Source organism: Monodelphis domestica, chromosome 1 (genome assembly GCF_027887165.1).
Source record: "Monodelphis domestica isolate mMonDom1 chromosome 1, mMonDom1.pri, whole genome shotgun sequence".
Taxonomy (NCBI): Eukaryota; Metazoa; Chordata; class Mammalia; order Didelphimorphia; family Didelphidae; genus Monodelphis; species Monodelphis domestica.
In genome coordinates this window covers 286,602,071-286,625,686 of record NC_077227.1, presented here as the reverse complement: position 1 = coordinate 286,625,686, position 23,616 = coordinate 286,602,071, and the positions used below count along the sequence as shown (strand labels likewise).

General features: G+C 34.6%; 1 protein-coding gene across 2 annotated transcripts in view; it reads left to right on the top strand.

The window, feature by feature from the left end:
* Positions 1 to 23,616, top strand: part of TTC6 (tetratricopeptide repeat domain 6) — a 307,310-nt gene that overhangs the window by 210,179 nt on the left and 73,515 nt on the right. Inside the window, exons 19-23 of one of the 2 annotated variants that reach the window (XM_056811000.1) lie at positions 656 to 738; positions 7,858 to 7,934; positions 13,391 to 13,551; positions 15,480 to 15,614; positions 17,490 to 17,639. In XM_056811000.1, coding sequence (XP_056666978.1) covers positions 656 to 738; positions 7,858 to 7,934; positions 13,391 to 13,551; positions 15,480 to 15,614; positions 17,490 to 17,639 — 606 coding nt within the window. The remainder of the gene's footprint in view (positions 1 to 655; positions 739 to 7,857; positions 7,935 to 13,390; positions 13,552 to 15,479; positions 15,615 to 17,489; positions 17,640 to 23,616) is intronic. The other variant, XM_016428372.2, reaches the window with a different exon arrangement.

The window sequence follows — 23,616 nt, the reverse complement described above, 5'->3', positions numbered from 1 at the left end:
GAACAATACCTCTGAGATCCTTCTGAGTTTCAGTCCTTTGATTAATCTCAGGAAAAAAGAAAGAGTTTCAATTCTTAAGAAAGGACATGTAAAAATTTGTTCTGTTTCTGTATCCTAAAACCTTGTAGAAGCTGTGAAGCAAAAATTTCTCTTTTTTTTATTATTGTCTATAACCTGAGTTTTATTGGGTTTTTTTCTCACCCTTGCTAAGTGTTGGTCTCAAGGCAGAAGAGTGGTAAAGGCTAGGCAATGGGGGTTAAGTGACTTGCCCAGGGTCATACAGCCAGGAATTACCTGTGTTCAGATTCAAACCTAGGACCTCCAGGCTCCAGGCCAGACACTGAGCCACCTAAATGCCCTCTTTTTCCTTTTTTTAAAATAATGCTTTATTTTTCCCCAATTAAACATAAAAGCAATTTTAATGTCCTTTAAAAAATTTTGAGTTCTAAATTCTCTATTGTTCCCACCCTCTTTTTGTTATTCCCTCCCATCCTTCTCCTCTCTCTGAGATGGAAAGCAATCTAAGACATGGAAGCAAACATTTCTAAAATATTCCCTAAATGTTTGTTTTAAAGGACAGAAGGGGCAACACAAAATTATATAAAGGTTGCAATTACTAATATTAAAAACTAAGTTCCTATTCCTAATTCAACAGTTGCATAAATTATCACAAGCAATAAAGGATATGTCCCGAGTCATCCACCTCCAGCCAGATGGAATTCAGTTGTATATAATCAGGTAAGTACAGAAAAATAACTTTGTTCTACCTTCCTTGCATCAAGATAAGGATTCAAAGTGGCACAAATATATTGATGTACACAGTATGTCTGTAATTAAGCGACATGCAAATAAATATACAAAAATAATACGTAAATTCATGCTTATGTATATATACATACTAATGCACTGATGTATATATGCTAACATATATACATATATTATGTGTATATATTACATATTACACATAGAAATGTATTTATATTATTTATTTTAAGAAAATCATGATGATAAGATTTTTTATTTATCTTGGCCATTTTAGTCAATTAGTCAATCAGTAAACATTTATTATGAAACTACTAAGTGCCAAGCACTGTCCTAAATATTAGAAATATGAAGAAAGCCTTTTAAGGAGCTCACAATCTAATGGAGAAGACAACATACAAACAACTATATAAAAATAAAATACATGCTAAATAAATAAGAAATAACCAACAGAGAGAAGGCATTAGAATAAGAAGGACTGGGAAAGGCTTCTTCTAGAGGTTAGAATTTTAACTTGGAGCATTGGAGGCATGAGGGCCAACCAGATAAATCAGCTGGCACTGAGAGATGCAGTATCTTGTTTGAGCAACAAGGCCAGTGTCACTGAATTGAAGAGTATATTGAGCTGTGTAAGGTGTAAGAAAACTGCAGAGGTAGGAAGGGACTTTGTGTGGTTTTAAATGCTAAGTAGAGCATTTTGTATTTGATTCCAGAGGTGATTGGGAGCCAATGGATTTTATTGAGTAGGGAGGTGATACAATTGGATCTGTGCTTTAGAAAGATCTTCAGCACTGAGTGGGAGGGTGGACTGGAATGGAAAAAGACAAGTGGCTCTGGCCATGAGATTGACACCTTTAGTCTATAAGACATTGAATCTGAGATGTTTAATAGGTTATTGCAAATGCAAGACCAGAAATCAGCAGAAAGGTTATTGGGACTAGAGAAGCAGATGACCAGAAATCAGCAGAAAGGTTATTGGGACTAGAGAAGCAGATTTGAGAATTTCAGAATAGAAACGATAATTGAATCTGTGGGAGTAATGAGATCACCAAGTGAAATAATATAGTGGAAGGCCTGAATAGAGCCCTATGGGACAACCATAGTTAGAAGGCCTGACCTAGATGAAGATCCAGAAAAAAAGAAACTGAGGAGTGATCATATAGGTAGGAAGAGAACTAAGAGAGAATAGAATCCCAAAAACTCTGAGAGAAGAGAGTATCAAAAAGAAGAGAGTGGTAATATCAAAGGAAACAGAAAGGTCAAGGCAGAGGACTGAGAAAAGCCTATTGGATTTGGAAATTAAGAGATCCTTGGTATCTTTGGAGAAAGCAGTTTCAGTTGAATGATGAAGTCAGAAACCAGACTACAAAGAGTTAAAAAGAGAATGAGGGAAACGTTCTCAAGGTATTTAACCACAAAAGACAAGTAAGGGCTTTTGATGGGGGGGGGGGCAGGGAGAGAAGATTTATGGGCAGGGAGGGATTGAAGAAAAGTGAGAGAAAGTGAGTTAGATGGAGATAGCAGACTGCTGAAAATGTGATGAAATGGTATCATTTGGGCAAGAAGAGGTTTTGTTTTGGCCAGGAGAAGGTCCACTTTTTGTGTGAGTAAAGAAAGAGATAGTGGCAGAAGGCATCTGAATGATATAAAGAGAGCAGAGAGAGAGACACTCGATTAATGGCTTCAATTTTTTCAGTAAAATATGATACTTCTCAGCTGTTAGGATTAGGAGAGGGATAGCTGTAGAAGGTTTGGGAAAAAATGAAAAGATTTGGAAGAGCTGCTGAGGTAAGCAGGATAGTGACTTAAAATAGGGATGTTTAAAAGGATTGCCTAGCAGTGGTGAGGACCCAGTTAAGGTTATGTAACATAAATTTATAGCAGACCTTTGTTATATGATTTTTCTCCACTTTCATTTAGTAGCTCCTACATCTGTAGAAACAAAGGCAGCAGATGGGGGAACTGATCCATGGCTGAAGCTTGGCAGAACACATAAAACAAAAATGGTCAAAGGACTCAGGAGAAGACAGTCTAAAGTATAAGTCATTAGCCAAGAGGTCAAAATGGGGAGAAGAGGAAAGTCTGGCTAGTTCAGGGTTGATGGTATGGGAGAAAATTGAGGGATTAAAGGTCACAGTGTGGACAAGAAGCAAGATTTGACATTAGAAGACCAAGAGAGAGGAGTAAAGACAATAGATTATGAGTAGGTAAGGGTATTTCAAAGTTCATGAACATGGAAGGGTGTGATATCAGGATCAAGCCTTTGCTATATAGTTGTGTGTGGCTGACATGAAGTGTAAGAAGATCATAGGAAATAAGTAAATTGAGGAACTGGGTGTTTAAGATATGCATGTTGAAGAAGTATATAAAGGTAGAGATTGATGAGAAAAAGACTGTGAGCCAGTTACTGAACTCATTGAAGAAAGAATGGGAGTATCTCTGTGGTCTGTAGATAACAGCTATTGGAATTTTTATTGGATGGTAGATATGGATTGCACAAACCTCAAAGGAGGAGTAATGGAGGTAGAGAAGAATCTAGAAATGGCAGTGGGGAGCAAGGAATATTCCAATTCCCCTTTCTTAATCAGGGAATGAGTGAAAATGCAGCCAATACTAGAAAAGTTGGCCAAGGAAGCTGTGTTTTAAGGAAGGTGTCTGGTCTCTGTAAGAACCAGAAGATAGGAGGAATTTTAGTGTAATAACCATCTAATAGTCATATAGATGAATGCTGTGTTATTGTTATTATTGTGTGATATTAATAATGACACAAATAAAATTACAAAATAGCCCTTACTCCTTAGAAGCCCTCTTCTGGTTCTATAATGGCAGAGTCATAGAAAAGGAGAAAGAAGGTATGTGGTATCATACAATTTAAAATAGAGATGTGTACTAATTCACAGTACTTGTTACTGTCATAGAAAACATCTCCTTACACAGAGTCCAAAAGAAAGAGAAAATTTTGCAGACGGTGAGTTCCTCCAAATGTCTTTGTTTGTGAATGGCATTATATGGATTACATAAAGCCCTAGAATACCTCTGCAGTGAAATCATAGCCACTCAAAAGAAATTGGGTCAACTAACAATCCACAGAGAAGAAAACAAAGGAATAAAGAAAATCCATTGTCTGAGCTATAATTTGAAGTCATGTGGATTGCCTCAGCATGTGCATTATTTCAAATTTTTTTTATGCAGAAAAACAATAATCTAGACTCAAAACCAAGTAGGATAAAGAAAGTGGAATGGAGAACTGCACAGTACTTTTAATGACTTTAAAACTACTATTTTACACATACACAACTTTTTTAACCTGAGTAGTCTGGTGATGCATTATATCTATGAATCATGGAGGATTATAATCTCTCAAGAATCAAAATTTCAGGTTACCCAAAGGCAATGGAGAGATATGATAATCATGATAATGATATACTCCTCTCTACATCTGCTACCTGCCTGGTTTTAGCTCCACCAAACAAGATGCCCCTCCCAGGATAAGCTCATCACTTCTAAACTCACCACCATGCTGCTAACTCAAGCCTTGACTGACCCTATCTCCATCAGCTTCCCTCTAGGTGGAAGACCAGAGGTAAAGTACCAAACTCCTCCCAATGGCTTCCTTTGTAGAAAGCAGAAACTGGACTCATCTCACTCTACATCTATTGCTCTGCTTGGTTTCAATCCCAAAGAACGTGATGCTCCCACACCACATACCCTAATGTCCCATTCTCCCATTCCCATTTTCCTACTACCTTTTGGATATTGTCTCAGTTCTTTAGATTATAAGCTCATTGAGGGAAGAGACAGTCTTTCTTCTTATTACATTTCCAGCGCTTAGCACAGTGCCTGGCACATAGGTGCTTAATAAAAGAATATTGGATTCGATTTTTTGGATTGAATAATAACCATATGTAGGCTTCAACATCTTACTAATAAAAACTTGGGCAACAAGATGTAGCTTAGAAAGAAATTTATTATCCATAGGAAATGTATGTTTGGAGAAGGTAAACCATGTAGCAGTAGTGAGAGATAATGCTACACTAATAATGTTAATCAAGAGGAAAGCTTCCAACAGGCTACAAGAGAGCTATAAAGGACTTGCAAAGGACCCAAATGACAATTACATAGCATAAGAATATGTGGACAGTTTGGATTTTCACCCTTAGAAGCATTTAATTATATTAACAATAATAATGACATTCATTCATTTGTTGTAGACTTGATAGTTTTCAAAAGATTTTCAAATCACTGATTCCTCAGAACAACCTGTAAGGTTAAAAAAATGCATTATCAAGCTTCCTATGAAACATGACTACAAAAATTACTCACTTTGAGTATTCCACTCTCTTTTCCCCTTTATTAAACAAAGAGTCATGCAACAGGTATTTATTAAGCTCTAGTTTCTGGATTAAGAAAGACAGCCTATACCCTTTAAGCTTGTGTTCTAGGCGGAAGAGAATATGTAGACATATTCTTGTGATGGTTCAGTTGTTTTTAGTCATGTTTGATTCTTCATGGTTTGGGGGTTTTATTGGCAAATATGTTGGAGTGTTTCCTATTTCATTTTCCAGCTCATTTTATAGATGAGGAAAATGAGGCAAATAGGGTTAACTGACTTGCCCAGAATCACACAACTAGTAAGCATCTGAGGACAGATTTGAACTCAGGAAGATGAGTCTTCCTTAACTCCAGGTCTGACACTCTGATCACTGAACCATTTAGCTGCCTATGTGTACATATACATATGTACAATATTAATAAAGGTAATTTTGGCAGAGAAGGCAGTAGCACTTAAGGGATCAGGAAAGGCTTCACTAGAAGGAAGGATTAGTTCTGAGTTTTGGAGGAAACAAGGGCTTCTGAGAAGTAGAGGTGATAAGAAGAGTAAATATGAGGCATGAGGAATTGCCAATTCAAAAACAGAAATGGAGTGTCATATTTAAGGAACAGCAAGGCCTACTATAAAGGGCAGGAATATATATATGTATGTATATATATATATATATATATATATAGCAAAGTTGGAAAGGTAGGTTGTAGTCATGTTGGGAAGGTTTTTTTTTTTATTTTTATTTTATTTGATCATTTCCAAGCATTATTCATTAAAGACATAGATCATTTTCTTTTCCTCCCCTGGGAAGGTTTTAAATGACAACTTTTCTATTTCTAAGTTTCCATTGTATTTGTAGTGGCAATAGGCAGCCATTAAAGCTCATTGAATAAGAGAATAATACAATTAAACCAGTGTATTAGGAAAATCACTTTAGCAAATGGGTAGATGATAGAATAGAAAAGTTGAAATAAGACCAATTCAAAGGGCATTGGAATAATCCAGAAGAAATGTAATGCAGTCCTGAACTAATATTTGTGTGAAGAGAGAAAGGGATAAAGATGAGAGATATTTTGAAGGTAGAAACAAGAAATTTTGTTGCTAATTTTTGATGTGTGGGGTGAGGAAGAGTGAAGAGTCAAAGATAATGCAAACCTAGAAGACCAGAAGAATGGCTTAAATAAGAAAGTTCATGAGATGGATGAGTTTGGGGGTAAAGATGAGTTCTATGAGTTTGAGATGCCTATAAGACAATCCATTGATATTTGTAGAGATCTACCGTATAAGTAAAAAAAAATCATTATATCTGAATAATTCATATTAACCTTGATGCCAATAGAGCACTTCCCTGCAGTGTTCCCAGGTATCTTTCCAGGTAGCATTCCTGTATTCTAGTTTTGTTTTGTTCTGTTTCATTTTATTGATGAGGAAACTGAAATCAGAGCAATTAAATGGCAATGTCAATTGCAAGTTAATTGCAGAACTGGGGTTGGAAGAATTCAGAATCTTGTTTCAAATAATCAAATGCCCTTTGTACAACACCACACTAATAATATTTTATCATTTGGACAATAGCATAAGTTTATGTAGCCTTTTATTCTCTCTCGGGGTCTTTATCCCAACTCTTATTTGCATTGGCAAGTTATCTCCTCAAGTAACGCTTTGTAGGGATACCTTTGAGAGTTTTATATTTATATAGAGTTTTCCTCTAATGCCCACATTCTGCTATGTTCTCTCAAAATCAAGCACTGATTCACAAAGTGATTAGAGTACCAGCATCCTTTAACCATTTAGTGTCACTTAGTTTATATAAAAGTATAGTTCCTAAATAGATATAGCAAGGATCAAAATTTAAAAAAAAAAAATCCCCCTTTCTTCTGAACCTAAAGCATACTCTCTCCTCCACCACCACCCAAATTCCTATGAGGGGCAATATTTGCATAGTTTGACTAAAGCATAAAGGGAAATAATGTATAATAAGTCTAGAAAGTGGATAGCCAGATTTGCAAGGACTTTAAATACCAAACAGAAAAGTTTGTGTTTTATTGTAAATCCAACACTGTAGCTTTCTGAGCCAGTGAAGTGATGTAGTCGGATTTGTGCTCTAGTAATATCATTTTTTACATCGGTACAGAATTTTGATTGAATAGAAGAGAGGTGAGGGAGGGAGGACAATTTGGAAACTTGCAATAGACCTGATGAAGGACTAGACTAGGGCCTAAACTGGATCAATGGTCTTTTGTTCACTACAAAAGGGGAGGAATGCAAGAGATGCTAAAGTAAAATTAGCTTTCCTTTCCTAAATAATTACATCTCATTAATTCAATTCACAATACTGAGAACAAAGCACATTATTTCCTGTGGGGTGGGAGTTAGGGATTCCCTTCACAAGTACATTATAAGTGAAGTGGCTCTTTCAATATAAAAGCCATTGCTCCTTAATGATCTCCCTCCTTGATGAACAGGAAAATTGGACTTCTTGCTTTTGCTTTTTGGTAATTCAATAGTAAATTAAATAGTTGAAAATTATTTTTTAAATTAAAGTTGGGTCTAAAACTATGATATAATTTCTTCAAAATCACTCTTGATAAATATTTCCTTATTACTATTTCACCAAGACAACTGCACTGTCTAAAATTAATCAAATCATATAAAAATATATAGTCACCTTGTGGACATATTTGTTCATTACAATGCCTATGCTTTAGGTTACTCATTAAATTTACCTTTTTTCTCATTTAGAGTCAGAAAGACTTTTTTTTCTCTTACAGAGGACGCTATCTCCTTGAAATGAAGTGTCATGATCTTGCAAAATCCACTATTTTCCAAGTAGCACAAATGAACAAAGGTAGATTTATTTATAATTATAGCTACATAATTATGTTGTTATTACATATTAAATAACAAAAACTGGAAGAGAAAATACTTTAGCACCTTTTCCAATACATATGAGGAAAAATGAGGGAATTAAGAGACATAAAAAAATTTAATCTTAAGAAAAGTGATGTGAAAAGGAAGACTTGATACCATCTGAAGGGAAGAGTAAAAAAGTCAGAAGACCTGTGTTTTAATCCAGTTCTGTAAATAATGCCTGGTTTTCCATTGGAGGGTTGCAAGGATCATATAAAATAATGTCATGAAAGAGTACTTTAAAGTGATAAGTAGATTTATAGATATTATTGTCAGAGCAAATAAGCTCCTTGAAGGCAGAGTTTGACATTCTTTTTTGTTTGTATTTGTGTCTGGGGTATTCAGGGAAGACTAACATCTCTGGTCTGAGGGATTGCCAAACCCTTTTTAATTTGTTTAAATGTCAGCCATCTCTCACATTGTGGATCCAAGAAGCCATAATATATGCAGTGGTCATACCCCAGTAAAACTACCCAGACTAAATCAGATTGAGGGTAATGGGCAGATCTCAGGCAAGTTGGTGAGTTAGGAGATGTCTACTCCAAACAGGAAATGTCTTCTGGAAAAATGAGTTAGATGAGAAAAATTTGTTCTGACAGCCATTTAGAAGGCTAAAATTGGGGACTGTGGAATACTTAGACCTTGACCAGATATTGAAGACACTTAGATCATCCAATGCATCCTGAGCCATCACCAGTCATCCTGACTTGCCTCATTGAACTTTCATGACTGCAGAAGAGACAATGAGGCTAATGATTTTATGCAACTCTGCCTCAAGTATTATTGTTCTTCATAAAACTTATCTAATTCTTTATCCTCTACAACCAATGTTGGGATATAAGTTGTAATTATTTTCACGATGGTCTTATTTCAGATTCTTATGATGAACACTGAAATATGAGATGACCACACATTCTATGACATGGCATTTCTTTTTCCTTTTGGACACACACACACATACACACACACACACACACAAATCAACTCCATTAGATCTTTTATTCGACTTTCAAGGAGAACCTATCAGTCTTTTCTTCTATTTTGCTAATGTAATAGGGGATTATTTAAGTAGAAATGATGATTTCAGATCAGATCTGCCAATCTCCTCCCTTCCTCCCTCCTTCCTCCCTTCACCCTCCCTGGTTACCTCCCTCTTTGTCCCTCCTCCCTTCCTCCCTCCCCTTCCAGATGATTCTTTTGTTGGTCTCTCTAAATCAACTCAGAGTGAGTATTATGGTGTATCAACTAAATCATTCTTTTCTCTTCTTTAAGATTAAGTAAGGGGTTTATTTGGGAGAAAGGGAAAAAGAAGAAAATGGAGGGAAAGAGGGTTTGGGGATTCCCTAATACTAGAATAATTCCTAAATTGGAGGAGGGTGGAATATAGTTCAGATTTGGGAAAATTGGTTAACAGGTCTTGAAATTCAGTCACTGTAGTACAGCAGAGAGAATCAGAGAGCTGGAGTTTTGTCCTTCTTTTCTGTCTCCAGGCAAAGAGACTCAGTTTTTCAGTTTGCCTGATCCTTCTCAACAGTCTTTTCTAGTCACCATTCCAATTAGAATGTTCTCCTTCAGTGACAGCTCAGCATTCCCAACTTCTCCAGCTCTGTTGCAGACTTTTCCTATTTACTCTCCTCCACACTAACAAATTCATTTTGTCTTTTGTTTAAACTGAAAATGCCAAAATTGATATGACTTAATCCCTTCAAACACTTGTCCATTATCCACTAATTTATCACTGGACAATATCACATTTAAGAAGGAACAGCTAAGCAAATGGTTATAGATGGTTTAAAAACATGTGACTCTTTCCACCTTCTACTACATTCCCACTACTCTGCCACCATAATGACAAAATTGAAGGTTGGTCATAGGTCAAATATTTACCAACATTTTCCTTACACAAGTTCTTTCCCCTTACCCACACTTCAGGGAAGGCTCACACCCCTCTTCCTTCCTTCTTTCAACAGGGATTAGCTTTCCCTAAGAGGAGAAAAAACCATCCCTGGGACTTTATTGGCTCTGGCTTCCATGATACAACTTCTTGATTATGCATAAAAGTCCCAGTAATAGGCATTTGGGGACCCTTAAACTTGGTGGATTTATGAAGAACACTTGAGTTTAGCCAGGTGTGTTTCCATATAAAGACTATGACTAAGGGAGGAGAGAGCTGTGCCCAGAGAATCTCAGCACCACTATATTCCTGTGGCACATCTTTATGGCATTAGAACAAAATAAACCTCCTTTGATTTACTGTTCAATAACCTGTGGGTGCTTTATTTTGTCCCATCTTCAAAAATGAACTAAGTGTTTCTGTTAGAGCTATCTCTGATAGGGAAAAGGCTCATTACTACTTCTTCATTGTTTCATGGTTTACTTTGATAAAATAAGTCTTTACCAAATGGCCAATCAACTGGGACTAAGCCTTTCAGGATATACCTAAGACCCAGGAAATAGCCATAGTCCAGTTTTAGCACTGTACTTGAGGTCTTTTCCAAAAGGTAGAATGTCCCAGAGCTTGTGTTCTCTTGTAACAGCCTTTTATAACTTGCATATATATATATATATATATATATATATATATATGTAACAGCCATGATCACCTCAACATGATGCAGTATCAAAGAAAGATTTTATGGAGGTATCGGTAGCTCATATATATGCAAGGTTAGTTTCCTTAATTGTAAACCATGGCTTCTAAATTTTTGTTTTCTTATACTTTGGCATTTATTTCAATCTTGGCTTTAACAAAGTTTAGTGGTGACAATTAGTGAAGTTGCAATCTGATCCAACCATTCTGGAGAGCAACTTGGAACTATGTTCACAAGACTCTAAAAACTCTGTTATACTCTTTGATTCATCAAAGCCATTACTAGGTCTATATCCCAAAGAAATAAAAAAAGGAGGAAAGGACCTATTTGTACAAAAATATTTATTGCAGCTTTTTTTGTGGTAACAAAAATCTGGAAATCAGGGGGTTGTCCATCAATTGGGGAATGGCTGAACAAATTGTGGTATATGATAGTGATGAAATACTATTGTGTTATAAGAAATGACAAGCAGGATGATTTCAGGAAAATCTATAAAGACTTATATAAACTGATGTAAATTGAAATTAGAGAATCAGAATAAAATTGTACACAACAGCAATATTTCTTGATGCACAACTGTGAATGACAATGACTTATCCAAGACAGTCCCAGAAATTCATGATGAAAAATGCCATCTGCCCTCTGTGAAAGAAATGATGGAGTCTGAATGAAGACTAAAACATACTATATTTCATTTTCTTCCTCCTTTCTTCTCTTTCTTCTCCTTCTTCTTCCTCCTCCTCCTCCTTAATTTTAAAACTCTTCCACAAATTAACTAATATGGGGAAATGTTTTATGTTACTACACATGTAAAATCTATATCAGATTGCTTACCATCACAAGGAGGGAGGGTCAGAAGAAGAGAGGAAACTTGAAACTCAAAACAAAAAAAGTCTTAAAAATTATTTTTACATACAATAGGGAAAAAATAAAAACAGAGTTTAGTGCCGTTCAGAAATGGCCCCCACAACAATAAAGTTAATTTCATCTTATACATAATAGGTATTTGATTAACATTTATTAAACTGATTTTTAATAATAATAACATTTATATTATACTTTAGAGTTTGCAAAATACTACATGTGACTGGCTGCTCCCTTACCTACCTCCCACCCTCTCACCCCACCCTAACCCCCCACCCCCTGAAAGCCAGCCCCAACCCTAACAGAACAGATGAGTCCAGGATTCCAAGTAAAAAGGCCTTACTTCCTTTCCCTACTCCAATTTATGCTTTTCCCTGACATCCCTTTCCAAGTCTCTTTGATTAGAGAGCTATTCCATTCTTACTCCAGACAAGAGGCAGGTCTTCCAGATTCCAGGAGACATGCAACATTTAGAATGCATGTCTACTTTTCTCTGCCTGACTTTGCCTAGCTGGCTTGCTTCATTATCTTAGAGGCTTGTTTATTGATAAAGAAGTTGTCTCTACCCTTATTCAGCTAGGGGAGTACTTCTTAAGAAGTACATTGTAAAAAAAAAAGTACATTGTGGGTTGTCTTGGGGTACCAAAATGAGGTACAAATTTAATATTAAAGTTTCCCAATGTTGTTAACACATTTGATCTCTTCAAAACAATGTTGTGGGAAATCAGTTTACTGCTATGAATGCTGACTAGTGCAATAGAAACACTAAATCAGATATACACTCATCAATGCATGCAATCATTCTTAATTGATATGAACAATTATCTAGTGTAATAGAAGGGATACTTGAGGGTGCCTATTGAGTTGTCCTAGATGGCTAATGTATCAGAGTTTTTCCTACCATCCACCCTTCACCTCCTGGTTTCCTCCCTCTCCCTCCCCCTTCTTTTTCAACTCACTCAGTGTGAATTATGAAATTTAAAGAAGATACTCCTTTCTCTTGATTTCTCAAGTAAGCGGTTTATTGGTGAAGACAGGACAAGGATAGAGGATGAGGTAAGAGGGATGGGGTTTTCCCTAGTCTATACAAGGAGCCTTGGTTTTGAGGATATTGGGGAAATGGCAGTTCTGTCACTAGCAGGAACAGTCTGAGAGAGATAAGAGGACAAATATTTTCCTTCTTTCTTCTTTTTCTTCTAACCAGTCAGTTAAATATCAGTCAGTCAGCAAAAGCTTCAGGGTCTTCACCATCAGCCACAAGCAGCTAAACTTAGTTCAAAAGTTTCTCCCCCAGCTCCAGAAGCCAAAAAAGGGTTTCTCAGCCTAGTTCAGAAGTAAGTTCAGTCCATTTCATCTGCTGCCTTGTCTCCAACTGTTTTTCCTGGTAACATTCCAAGTGGAATGTTCCTTTTGATTGACAGCTCTTTTGTTCTCAGATTTCTGTCTTGCATGCCTGCCAGTTCTCTTCCACACTAGTCGACAATGCAAACATCCATTCCTTGGAAACAAATCAACAACCTGATTCCTAGAGGCCTCAGGAGGCATTTCTTGATACTTATTACAAAATTCCTTCTCCCTTGAAGGCTCCATTAATCAGTATTGCTCTTAAGTGATCACAGAATGCTTCAATCTCTGAGTATAAGGAACAAAAAAGTAATTTCTTCTGGCAAATTGATGGTAGCCCCAGTCCCCATCTAGTATAAGTGATAGAAATCCTTTTTATTTTGCTAGTATAGCTGCCACTGTTTATTAGTTGCTTTAAAAGATATTAATATAATGGTTATGGATTAGTTGGTATGATTAGAATATACAGTTCTCAGATTATGTTATTTTCTTAAAACAGTCTCTTTCTAAACACTAAATTCTTAGCATTTTGATATTTCATGAATAGGAAGAAGGTGGCATGATACCTTTACAAAAAAATGTCTTTCACTTTTAGGTTCCTTTGAGTTGTCTCCTATTCAGCAGTCATTGGTTTTTTCATTTTGTAATTATCACCATGAAGCTCTGAAACTCTTATTTTCAGTCACATTGTATAAACCTGAGCCTGGCATGTTTATTCTATTAGGAAAAGCCCAAATGAAGGCCAAAAAATTAAAGGTGAGAAATATTAATAATTTTTACTATATGTGTTAATGGAATCAATATGCTATCTATAACATTACTATAAAAATTTATAGTGAGTTTTCACTTTTCATATAATGCTTTACTATATGGAATTTGGAAAACATATACAAGTCTTACTAGGATAATTCAAGATGGCATGGTTGTGACTTTGGACTTAGAAGCAGGTCTTTTAGATCTCACCAAATTAAAAAGGCTCTGAATATAAACCTGAAGACAGACTATGAGCCATCTAAAGACAAAGCCTAACTAAATTCAGAAAGATTAATCATTACTAAGTTGGTTTCAGGGGGATTTATTTTTCAGTCTAGAATTGATAATGATTATTTATGTGATTAGATCTTGTGAAATGAATGCCGATAAAAATCACCAATCTTGGACTATTAAAGCATGAAAAATTTTAATACCTGCTGCATCCTTGGTTTATTAGCATGAAAGCTTATAACTACTCTAGTTCAGAGAAAAGCAAACTATGAACCACAAGCCAAATCCAACCTGATGTGTAATGGTTCTTACATTAATTCTTAGCTTACGAATTGTATAAAAACAAGCAGTAGGCTGGATGGAAGATGTTTGGAAGTGAGGTAGAATTAAGGGACAAGATAATTTTGATTTGCTTGAGTCTGCATGTTCAAAGTCAAAAATAGTGGCTATAAGTCTATCACACATCCAACTTATCTGAACCAACTTATCTGATCAGTAAGTAAATGTAAATCAAATTGATTCTATAAGAAGATCATGGACCTGGGGATTTGCTTGAACTTATTTAAAGTTGGATAGAAGAAATGTCAGGTTGAGAATGTCTTGCTGGGGTGGTGACAGCAGAAAACAGAAAGAGAACTCTGTATTAATAAATAGACTTGCAGTCCAAACTAATCCAGGTATTCAAGGTGGTACATTTCAGAAACTAAACTTTTCTTTAACTGTTCTGCCTACCCAAACTATACACATAATTGAAGATCTCTTTAAAATCTAGTCCCAGTGAAGATAGATAAGAGGCACATCCATATAAAATTCATATTTTTTATTATGGAGTTGGCTTTAGGAACTTAAGAAATTGGCTTTTTTTCATTGTTCCAGCTGGTATTTACTCAACAGCTAAAAGGAATGATTTGATAATAGTTTAATTTCAAATAGCACTAGAGTTTACTTTTTTTTAAAGTGAAATAAAATTTGATTTTTTTCATGAGCACTCCTTTGCTATTAAATAGGTCCATAATATTTTGTGTTCCCAAATCTTATGGGGATGTGGTTTGAAATAGAATGAATAATGTTGAACTTGAACTTCAAGGAAAAAATTCTTCAATATTTTCAAGAATTCCTTCAGGTTATAATTTTCTGAGAAAATTCGCCCAATATATTTGCTCAAAGCATACTACATTAGTCTATATGTTTTCATCAAAAAAAAAAGAGAGAGAGAAAAGATCAGGAAACTTAGTATTTAATTCTTGGTTTCACACTGCCCAGCTAAGTAAGGGACTAATTTCATGGCTTTGGTTATTCTGTCATTTTTCAGTTGTGTCCAACTCTTCATGACCCCTAAGTGGGTTTTTTTGGCAAAGGTATTAGAGTGGTTTGCCATTTCTTTCTTCAGTTCATTTTACAGATGAGGAAACTGAGGCAAAAGGATTAAGTGACTTGCCCAAAATCACACAGCCAGTAAATATCTGAGATCAGATTTAAACTCAGGAAGTCTTCCTGACTTCAGGTCCAGCATTCTATCCACTGCCCCACCACTAATTTTGTGGTATAAACTCTTTAATTTCTCTGGCCCTATTTTCTAATCTGTTAAATAAGAATATTAAACTGGATAATCTTTAGATTTCTTTGAACTCTAAAATTATAATTTTAGAATTTTGTGATTTAAAAAAATAAAAGAATGTTTTACTTTTTTGTAATTGTAGAATGCTATGACAACTTTTAAAAAGGCTTTGGAAATAATGTCTAATTCAGACAAGATACCAAAGGGATCATTTTTGCCAGCAGAATGTAGCTTTCTCTTGGGTCTCTGTTACATGAAAGAAGACAATCTTTACATGGTATTTTCTGAGATTTTAAAAATATAAGTATGTTGTTATTTTTAGAAACTATTAGAGTGCAGTATCTTTTGGTTGTACAATAACTCCACTTATATAGGTTATAAGCCCCCAAGACTGTCTGAGACTTCTTATATAACTAGGAGATATATAGATATAGATATATATATGTATATATATATTTTTATATAGGATAGATAGATATATTACAGCTTCTATGATAAGCCAAGCTCTAGAAAATTACATAAACATTATTGATCCAATTCACTTAAGTCTTGTTCCACTCTACCTAGACATTGTTATTATTGTGATGTTATTATTCAATTCTTCATATCTGACATTTTAGATTAAAATCATCAAAATGTACTTGGCAATTCTAGTTCTAGAAAATACTTTCATTAAATAATCCAACTGTATTTTATGAAGCAATCTTTTCCCTGAAATACATGTCTCAGTGTGGTAAAAAAAAAAAGACTAAAAAGTGATCAATCAGCTGCTCTGTCCTGGCAATTATGGAAGCTTATCAAATTGTGTAGAGCATAGTTGTTAACATTAGCCATTTGACAACAACCATGTGATTCTGCAGCTAATACCAGGTGTTCCTTTATTAATAATTAAAGCTATCAATCTCTTACAACTGCACTTTTGAGACATTGTCTAGACAACTTTGAATATCACATATTAAAATTCACATTCAATAGTATGACCATTATCTCACAACTTAAAAATAAAAACAACAAATAATAATATATGGTTAACACAATTGACAACAACTTCACCCCTAAATAGACAACCTTACACATTTGTAATTTTATGCCTTTGGAGTTGATTCTAAACTTAACAGCTTAACAGAAAGGTCCATGGATGTTCTTTATGTTGTTTGTCAAATTTTGGCATATTCTTGCACTGACTTTTGTGTATTTTGACCTAGTACTTTAGTACTTGATAGGTCCACATGTAAGTTGTTCCAGAAAGAAATTCCGAAAATCCCAAGATTCATTCCTTACCCTCTTGCCTTTTTTGTTTCTTCTGGATGGTCAACATCCAGTTCTAATTTGAACACACAGAGCACATTTCTTACATATCCATTGCCAATGAGGCTTTATGCTAGGCTCTAGGGATACAACCATGTAGTACAACTCTTGTTCCCTGTCCTCAAAAAACCTGATATACATTGGGATTATAAATTAAAGCTAGAAATAAATACTTCTAGAGTGTAATAACTAAAATTCCATTTTGATTACCACTAATCAAGATTCAAGAAAGCTCCACTAAAAATTAATCTGGTCTTCTTTTTTGTTGTATACAAAAAGTGAAGTTAGTATGTTACCAATTATGATAAACTGGTAAGGTTATGGATAAAAGTTTCCATTTTGCTACCTGGTAAATTGTATTAATATGAACAAGCCATTTAATTTAGTTGAGCCTGATTTTCAAAATCTGTAAAAAAACCAGTAAATCTCTTTACTTTTATGCTGCCTTCACAGTTATTCCAAGTATGGCATAAAAAAATATGTGTAGGAAAATTTTCTGTAGCTGCAAAGTACTATGTAAATAGAAATGAATAATTATGCAATATTATTATTCTCTAGACTATTCAAATCAGGAATAATTGTTTTTCTGAATATAATATCATTTCTTAATATATATTAGATTAATTGCAAATTTTTTTCCAAAAGAAGATAGAAAATAGATCTGAAGTAATTATAGCATGTTACTTATTTATAAAATCTTATTTGTATTTGCTTTACATAGTACTTCAAAAAAGAGCAAAAATAATCTATATGGCAGAGTTACTATTTTAAAATTGGTCTACCAAATTTAAGGGTATATGATTTATTGATCCCAGTTTTCTTTTTTATTATGTGACCTTTATAGGCCATTGAGTCTTTTAACAAAGCAGTGAAAGCATATCCTGACTATCCAGAAGCTTTTTATCAACGAGGCCTGTGTAAAGTGAAAGTCCAGAGGGATAAATGTGTACAAGATTTCAATCGGGCAATTACCCTCAATCCAAAACATTATAAGGTATTTGAATTTTCACCACTTATGATTTGAATGTATATGATGTTGCTAACTATTTAAAAGGTAATTAAAATCCTAAGACCCTTTCCAACTCTAAAACATTTGATCCTTGATTTGCTATCCTAACTGAATGTGATCAATAACTATTATTCATGTACTTCATTGTTTTGGTTTGGTTTGTTTTTTTGAAAAGGAGACATGGGACAGCAAGGTTGCTCAATAGATAGAGAGCCAGGCCTAGAGACAGGAGGTCCTAGGTTCAAATATGGCCTCAGATACTTCCTAGCTATATGACCTTGGGCAAGTCACTTGACCCCCATTGCCCAGCCATTACTGCTCTTCTGCCTTAGAATCAAATATTTGATTCTAAGACAAAAGGTAAGGGTTTGATTTGTTTGTTTGTTTTAAGAGAGAGACAGAGACAGAGAATAAGAGAGAGAGACACACACACACACACACACACAGAGAGAGAGAGAGAGAGAGAGAGAGAGAGAGAGACAGAGACAGAGAGAGAGAGAGAGAGAAAGAAAAAGAAACAGAGAGAGAAGCATATTCTACCTTTCTCTACTCCATGTGCAGCTTATATATTGGTTTTTGTTCATTAAATCAAAATATCAGAATTAGTAGTATCCTCAGAGAATATCTACTGGAGGGCTCTTAATCTGGAGTTTGTGAACTTTTAAAATAAATCTTTGATGAACTATATTTCCTTTATATTTTTTCACACATTTAAAATTATTCATCTGAAAGTTAGTCTATAGGTTTTTAGGCCACCTCACACCTGAATAATAATTCCCTCTATATCTTATCTAACAAATTGTTAGTTATCCAGCTTGACTTGACCACCTGTAGTGAAGAGGAAACCACTAGCTGTTAAAGTTGCACATACTAGTTTTTAGATGCAAGTCATGCAAGATTTTTCCTCTTACATCAAGGCCAAATCCTTTGAACTTTCCCTGTATCTACCATTCCAATGTCATCCTTGGGAGGCTGAGCAGGACAAGTTTAATCCTTCTACATGAAAATCCTTCAGATATTTAAAGACATTTATTATATCATATCACACCTACATGTTCTTGTCTTCAGACTGGCCATTCCTTCAATTGGTTCTCAACTGGTTCTTCAATTGATCCTCATTTGTCATGAAGATGAGGCTTTCCATGATGTTGATTGACTTCCTTTGGATATAATCCAATTTTCCCATCATCTTTTCTCAAATGTGGTACCTTGAATTTAATCAATCAATCAATTTTTAGAAACCATTTATTGAGCACTTATTAAGATTCTGGCACTATGCTAAATACTAAGGACATAAAAAAGGTAGTGCAAAAACATGGTACTGGCCCTCAAGAATCTCATATTTTAATGGGAAAGACAACACAATAATAACTACATATATACAAAATACATACAAATATAGGAAGTAATTTCATAGGGCAAATCAATAGCAGTTGTGACAAGGTAGATGGATTTCTGGGAAAGAGCTCTTGAACAGAGAAGCATTTAAGCTAAAACCTGAATGAAGTCAGGGAAACTATGAGCAAAAGATAAGAGGCAGGGAAAGAAAATTTTCCCAATGTGGGCAAAAGAAAGCTCAAAGGCACATATTGAGAGATGGAGAGGTGATGCCTAAGAAAGAACTGAGAAGTGGAGGAAACAAAAGGGTCATAATGAGAACAAAATTAAAAGTAAGTATTGTAAGGCATAGGAAAAGATAGAATGACAAAGTGGTATAAACAGGAAAAGGAATTTAGAATTAATAAACATGGAGTTTGGAAATGTAACACTTTAAAGTGATGGGAAGATTAAGAATTTGACACAATGCTCCAGTTATGGTCTAATCAAGGAAGATTTGTGGGGAACTATGACTTCTTTTGTCTTAGCTATCAGTTCTCATTTAATACTGCATAGCATAAGTTAACATAAGATCAAGCACAGATTCTTGGGACATTCCACTGGTATTGTTCCATTAATCACACCTCTGGAGGTCTAAGCAGTTCCAAATGCATTTCTCCATTTTGCCCACAAGAATAGCATGGGAGATAAAAATCTAGGTAAAGAATGTCTACAATATTCTCCTGATGAATAGTAGTAGTAGCAGTAGAAACTACTCCAAACAAAATCAGTTAATTCTGGAGAAAGTCATGATGACCCTTTATAAAAATCACTCTTCAAAACATTCAAAATTCATTTCCTTAACAGTATTTTAACTGTATACATGTTAAAATACTGGATTATATATATATATAATAATAAAATATAAATATATTTTATATTTATTATTATTATATTATATTATATATAAATAAATATATAAATAAATATATAAAATATAAATATAAATATATAAAAATAATAAAATATAAAAATAAAATATATTTAAAAAAAAGTCCATGGGACAGTGCCTATGCTTTTTCATACGACTTTCAAATCTATTTTCTTAAGACCTGGAACACACACACACACACACACACACACACACACACACACACATATATATATATATATCAGATCATGCTCAACTTTCTTCTCCTACTTTATCACAAGTTATAAGAGATGTAGCAGTCACTTATATATATATATATATATATATATATATAATCCAGTATTTTAACATGTATTAAAGTCATGCTGACCTCTAGTTTTCAGACTCCACTCTCTTCCCTCAACTACCAAAAGAGAAAAAAGGTGCAACATTTGTCCTTCCCTAGTCCTGCAATATTTTTTTTCTTCATGATCAATGGCAGTGGCTTGGCAATTATGTCTTTCATTAGGTTGAGTTGCAGATCAACGGGTCACTTTACTTGACTTTCTCAAGTACAACTTGGGTACTCTCTTTGTATCTCACTACTTATCTTTGGCTTCAACTCCATTAACCACTTTTGTTCTGACCTTTTGACTTTTTTGTAGAGAAAAAAAAACTAGTAAAAGAAAACAGTTCCTCTTTCTATCATGTTATTTTCCCATCCATCTCAATCAGCAGTTCTAGACCTTATTTACTCTTCTCTTTTCTGGGGAACTTTGAAAAAATTGTAAAACAAAAAATCTTTTTGCCATCATTAGTTTTTCCCACCAGCATCAACTCATTCTGGATTTTAACACTCCTGACACACTATACAAGACCATCCCTTTACACTTATCCTCTCCTATCTGCCTTTGTTTCTATTTTCTTTTCTTTTTTTGAATCTATGCTGGTTAATGAGTTCCCAATGTATCCACATCAATTCATTTTTGCAACATCCCCCTTGCTCCCTGGAACTATTATTGTGTTTTCAGAATTTTATTCCTATAACTTCCCATCCTTCTTGAGATGACTTCTTTAGAATTTTAGTCCATGGGACAGTGCCTATGCTTTTTCATATGACTTTCAAATCTATTTTCTTAAGACCTGGAACACACACACACACACACACACACACACACACACACACATATATATATATATATATATTTATATATATATATATATATATATATATATATATATCAGATCATGCTCAACTTTCTTCTCCTACTTTATCACAAGTTATAAGAGATGTAGTAGTCACTTATCCCCAAAGTAGAAGTAGATAGGGCACTACCTCAGGAGATCTGGGTTCAACACTCATACATTTATAAACTGTGTGACCCTGGGCAATCAGTCTCTCAACCCAAATATAAATTTTGGAAACCAAAGAGATTTAACAAAAGGGAAAGCAATAAGACCATTGAATTAATAACTAAAACTATAAGGTCTGGGAAATGGGAAAACAAAATAGACAAGCTATTGGGCAAGTCAAGAGGCATTTGTTAGATGCAGACTGTATGCCAATCATTCTATTTACCACTAATGGTACAAAGAAAGAAAAAACTATCCCTGTCCTCAAGGAGCCTTCAATCCAACAGGGATAAACAACATGCAAACAGCTATGTACAAACAAGATTAGAATGATTAGATAGAGAGATAGACAGACAGACAGATACAAAGATAGAATAAATTATAGATATCTCAGAGGGAAAGCACTAAAATTAAAGAGAAACAGGGAAGACTTCTTACCAAGATAGGATTTTAGCAGAGATTTGTGTGAGCTTTCTTAGCTAGCATGAGTCAATCAGTGAAGATTAACAAGAGTTCAGAGCTAAAGTGTCTTGCTGGATCTTAGAGCATGTGGAAGAAAACTGGAAAGGTGGGAAAGGATTGGATTATGCAGAGTTTTAAATAACAAACATATCAAACACAGGACTTTTTCATTGGGTCTTGGAGATAATAAGGAGCCCCTGGAACTAACTAAGAAGACATCTAATGTAGACCTATATGTTAGAAAAATCACCTTGGTACCTAAATTCCCAGAGGATTTGAGTAGGTAAAGATTTGAGGAATAGAGACCAATTAAAAAGGCTCTTGGCACAGGAATAAGGTCTTGAGGGCCTGAAGAAGAAAAAAAAAAGGACAAATGCTAGGAATATAATGTCTTCAATAGTTTACAGGAATCTTTTTAAGCCACTTCTCTATTTTGTGAGTTTACTTCATTAAAATTAGATAACACAATATATATATACCGACTTAACTAGGCACATATAAAATGTATTAAAATATTTTAAGCACAAATGAACAAGTGAAGACATCTGTTAGCTCCCCTTTGTTGAAAAACTTTCATTCTTTCCTCAAGACATCTCCTGCAATGTATGTGACAAAAGGGTACCAGTGTCAATCCATATTTTTAAACATTAGTTCAGTTTAATTTAGTTTTTAATATTAATTATAGAAATTATTTGAAGTTCTTTATCACAATTACATCATGTTTCCTGTTCAGTTTGTGATTTTCTTTCAAAATATTTCATCTATTTCCCTTTATATGCAGGCAATCTGGATGACAATATCATTTTTGGTTTTGCCTCTATGGACCTTCACCCAGATTCACCCATATCATAATTCTACTCTATTTCCTTAATTTCCTCATCATAAGATGATCTTTCACTCAAACATTATCTATCCTTTTTCTCTTGAAAATGACATTCCATTCCAGATCCATAATTGATCACAAGTTCCTTCCCCAAGATCTCAATCATACCTGTAAGATCGAATTTATCTCTTTGTCTTAGGATCATCTTTCTTAAACCCTTTACTTTGTGCCTTGTACACAAATCTCCTGGGTCATGGCTTCTATTGTGATGCTCTTTTCAAATTTTATTTCCTGAGGATTTTCAGTCAATTCCACAATTATTCTTCATCCTACATAGCAACTATTCCTTATGGTACCTATCTTGGAAGTCTGCTCTTCTCTCTTCTTTTTCAGTTTGTAACTTTTTTTTCTTAACTAGATTTGCAAGATTCCAAACAAATCATTCACTAGTCCTTGCTAGAATCAATATATCCCTGGCCAAGAGTACATAATTCCCATGTTTTCATCTGTAGCCCCAAAATTAAAACATCATTTCAATCCACTAATAAGCACTGAATGGGCATTTATTATATTCTAAACAGCAGTGCTAAGTGCTGGAGTTTCAAAGAAAGGTAAAAACATAGTTTCTGCCCTTAAAGAACTCACATTTTAATGGGAGGGACAACATGCAAGAAATTGTATATACAAGAGTATAAATATTTCAAAGGGGAGTAAATAACAATGAGGATAACAATAACATTGAGGAAAGTGGAGGAGATGGACCTAGAAGGACATCTTTCTGAAATTAGGATTGAGCTGAGTTTTTGAAGGAAGCCAAGAGGAGTGGAGAGTATTTGAGGCATGAAGGACAAGTTATTAAAAAGGCATTAAGTAGAGAGATGGAATATTGTGTGCAAAATAAAATATGAAAGTCAATGCCACTGGATTGTATAGTACCTGTAGGTAGGTGAATAAAGTGTAAGAAGATTGGAAAGATGAGAAGAGGCCAGATTGGATTGGGAAGGATGATAAATGCCAAAAAAAATTTATATTTAATACTGAATGTAACAGGAAGTCAATGAAATTTGAGTGGAGGAGAGGAGTGGTGATATGGATAT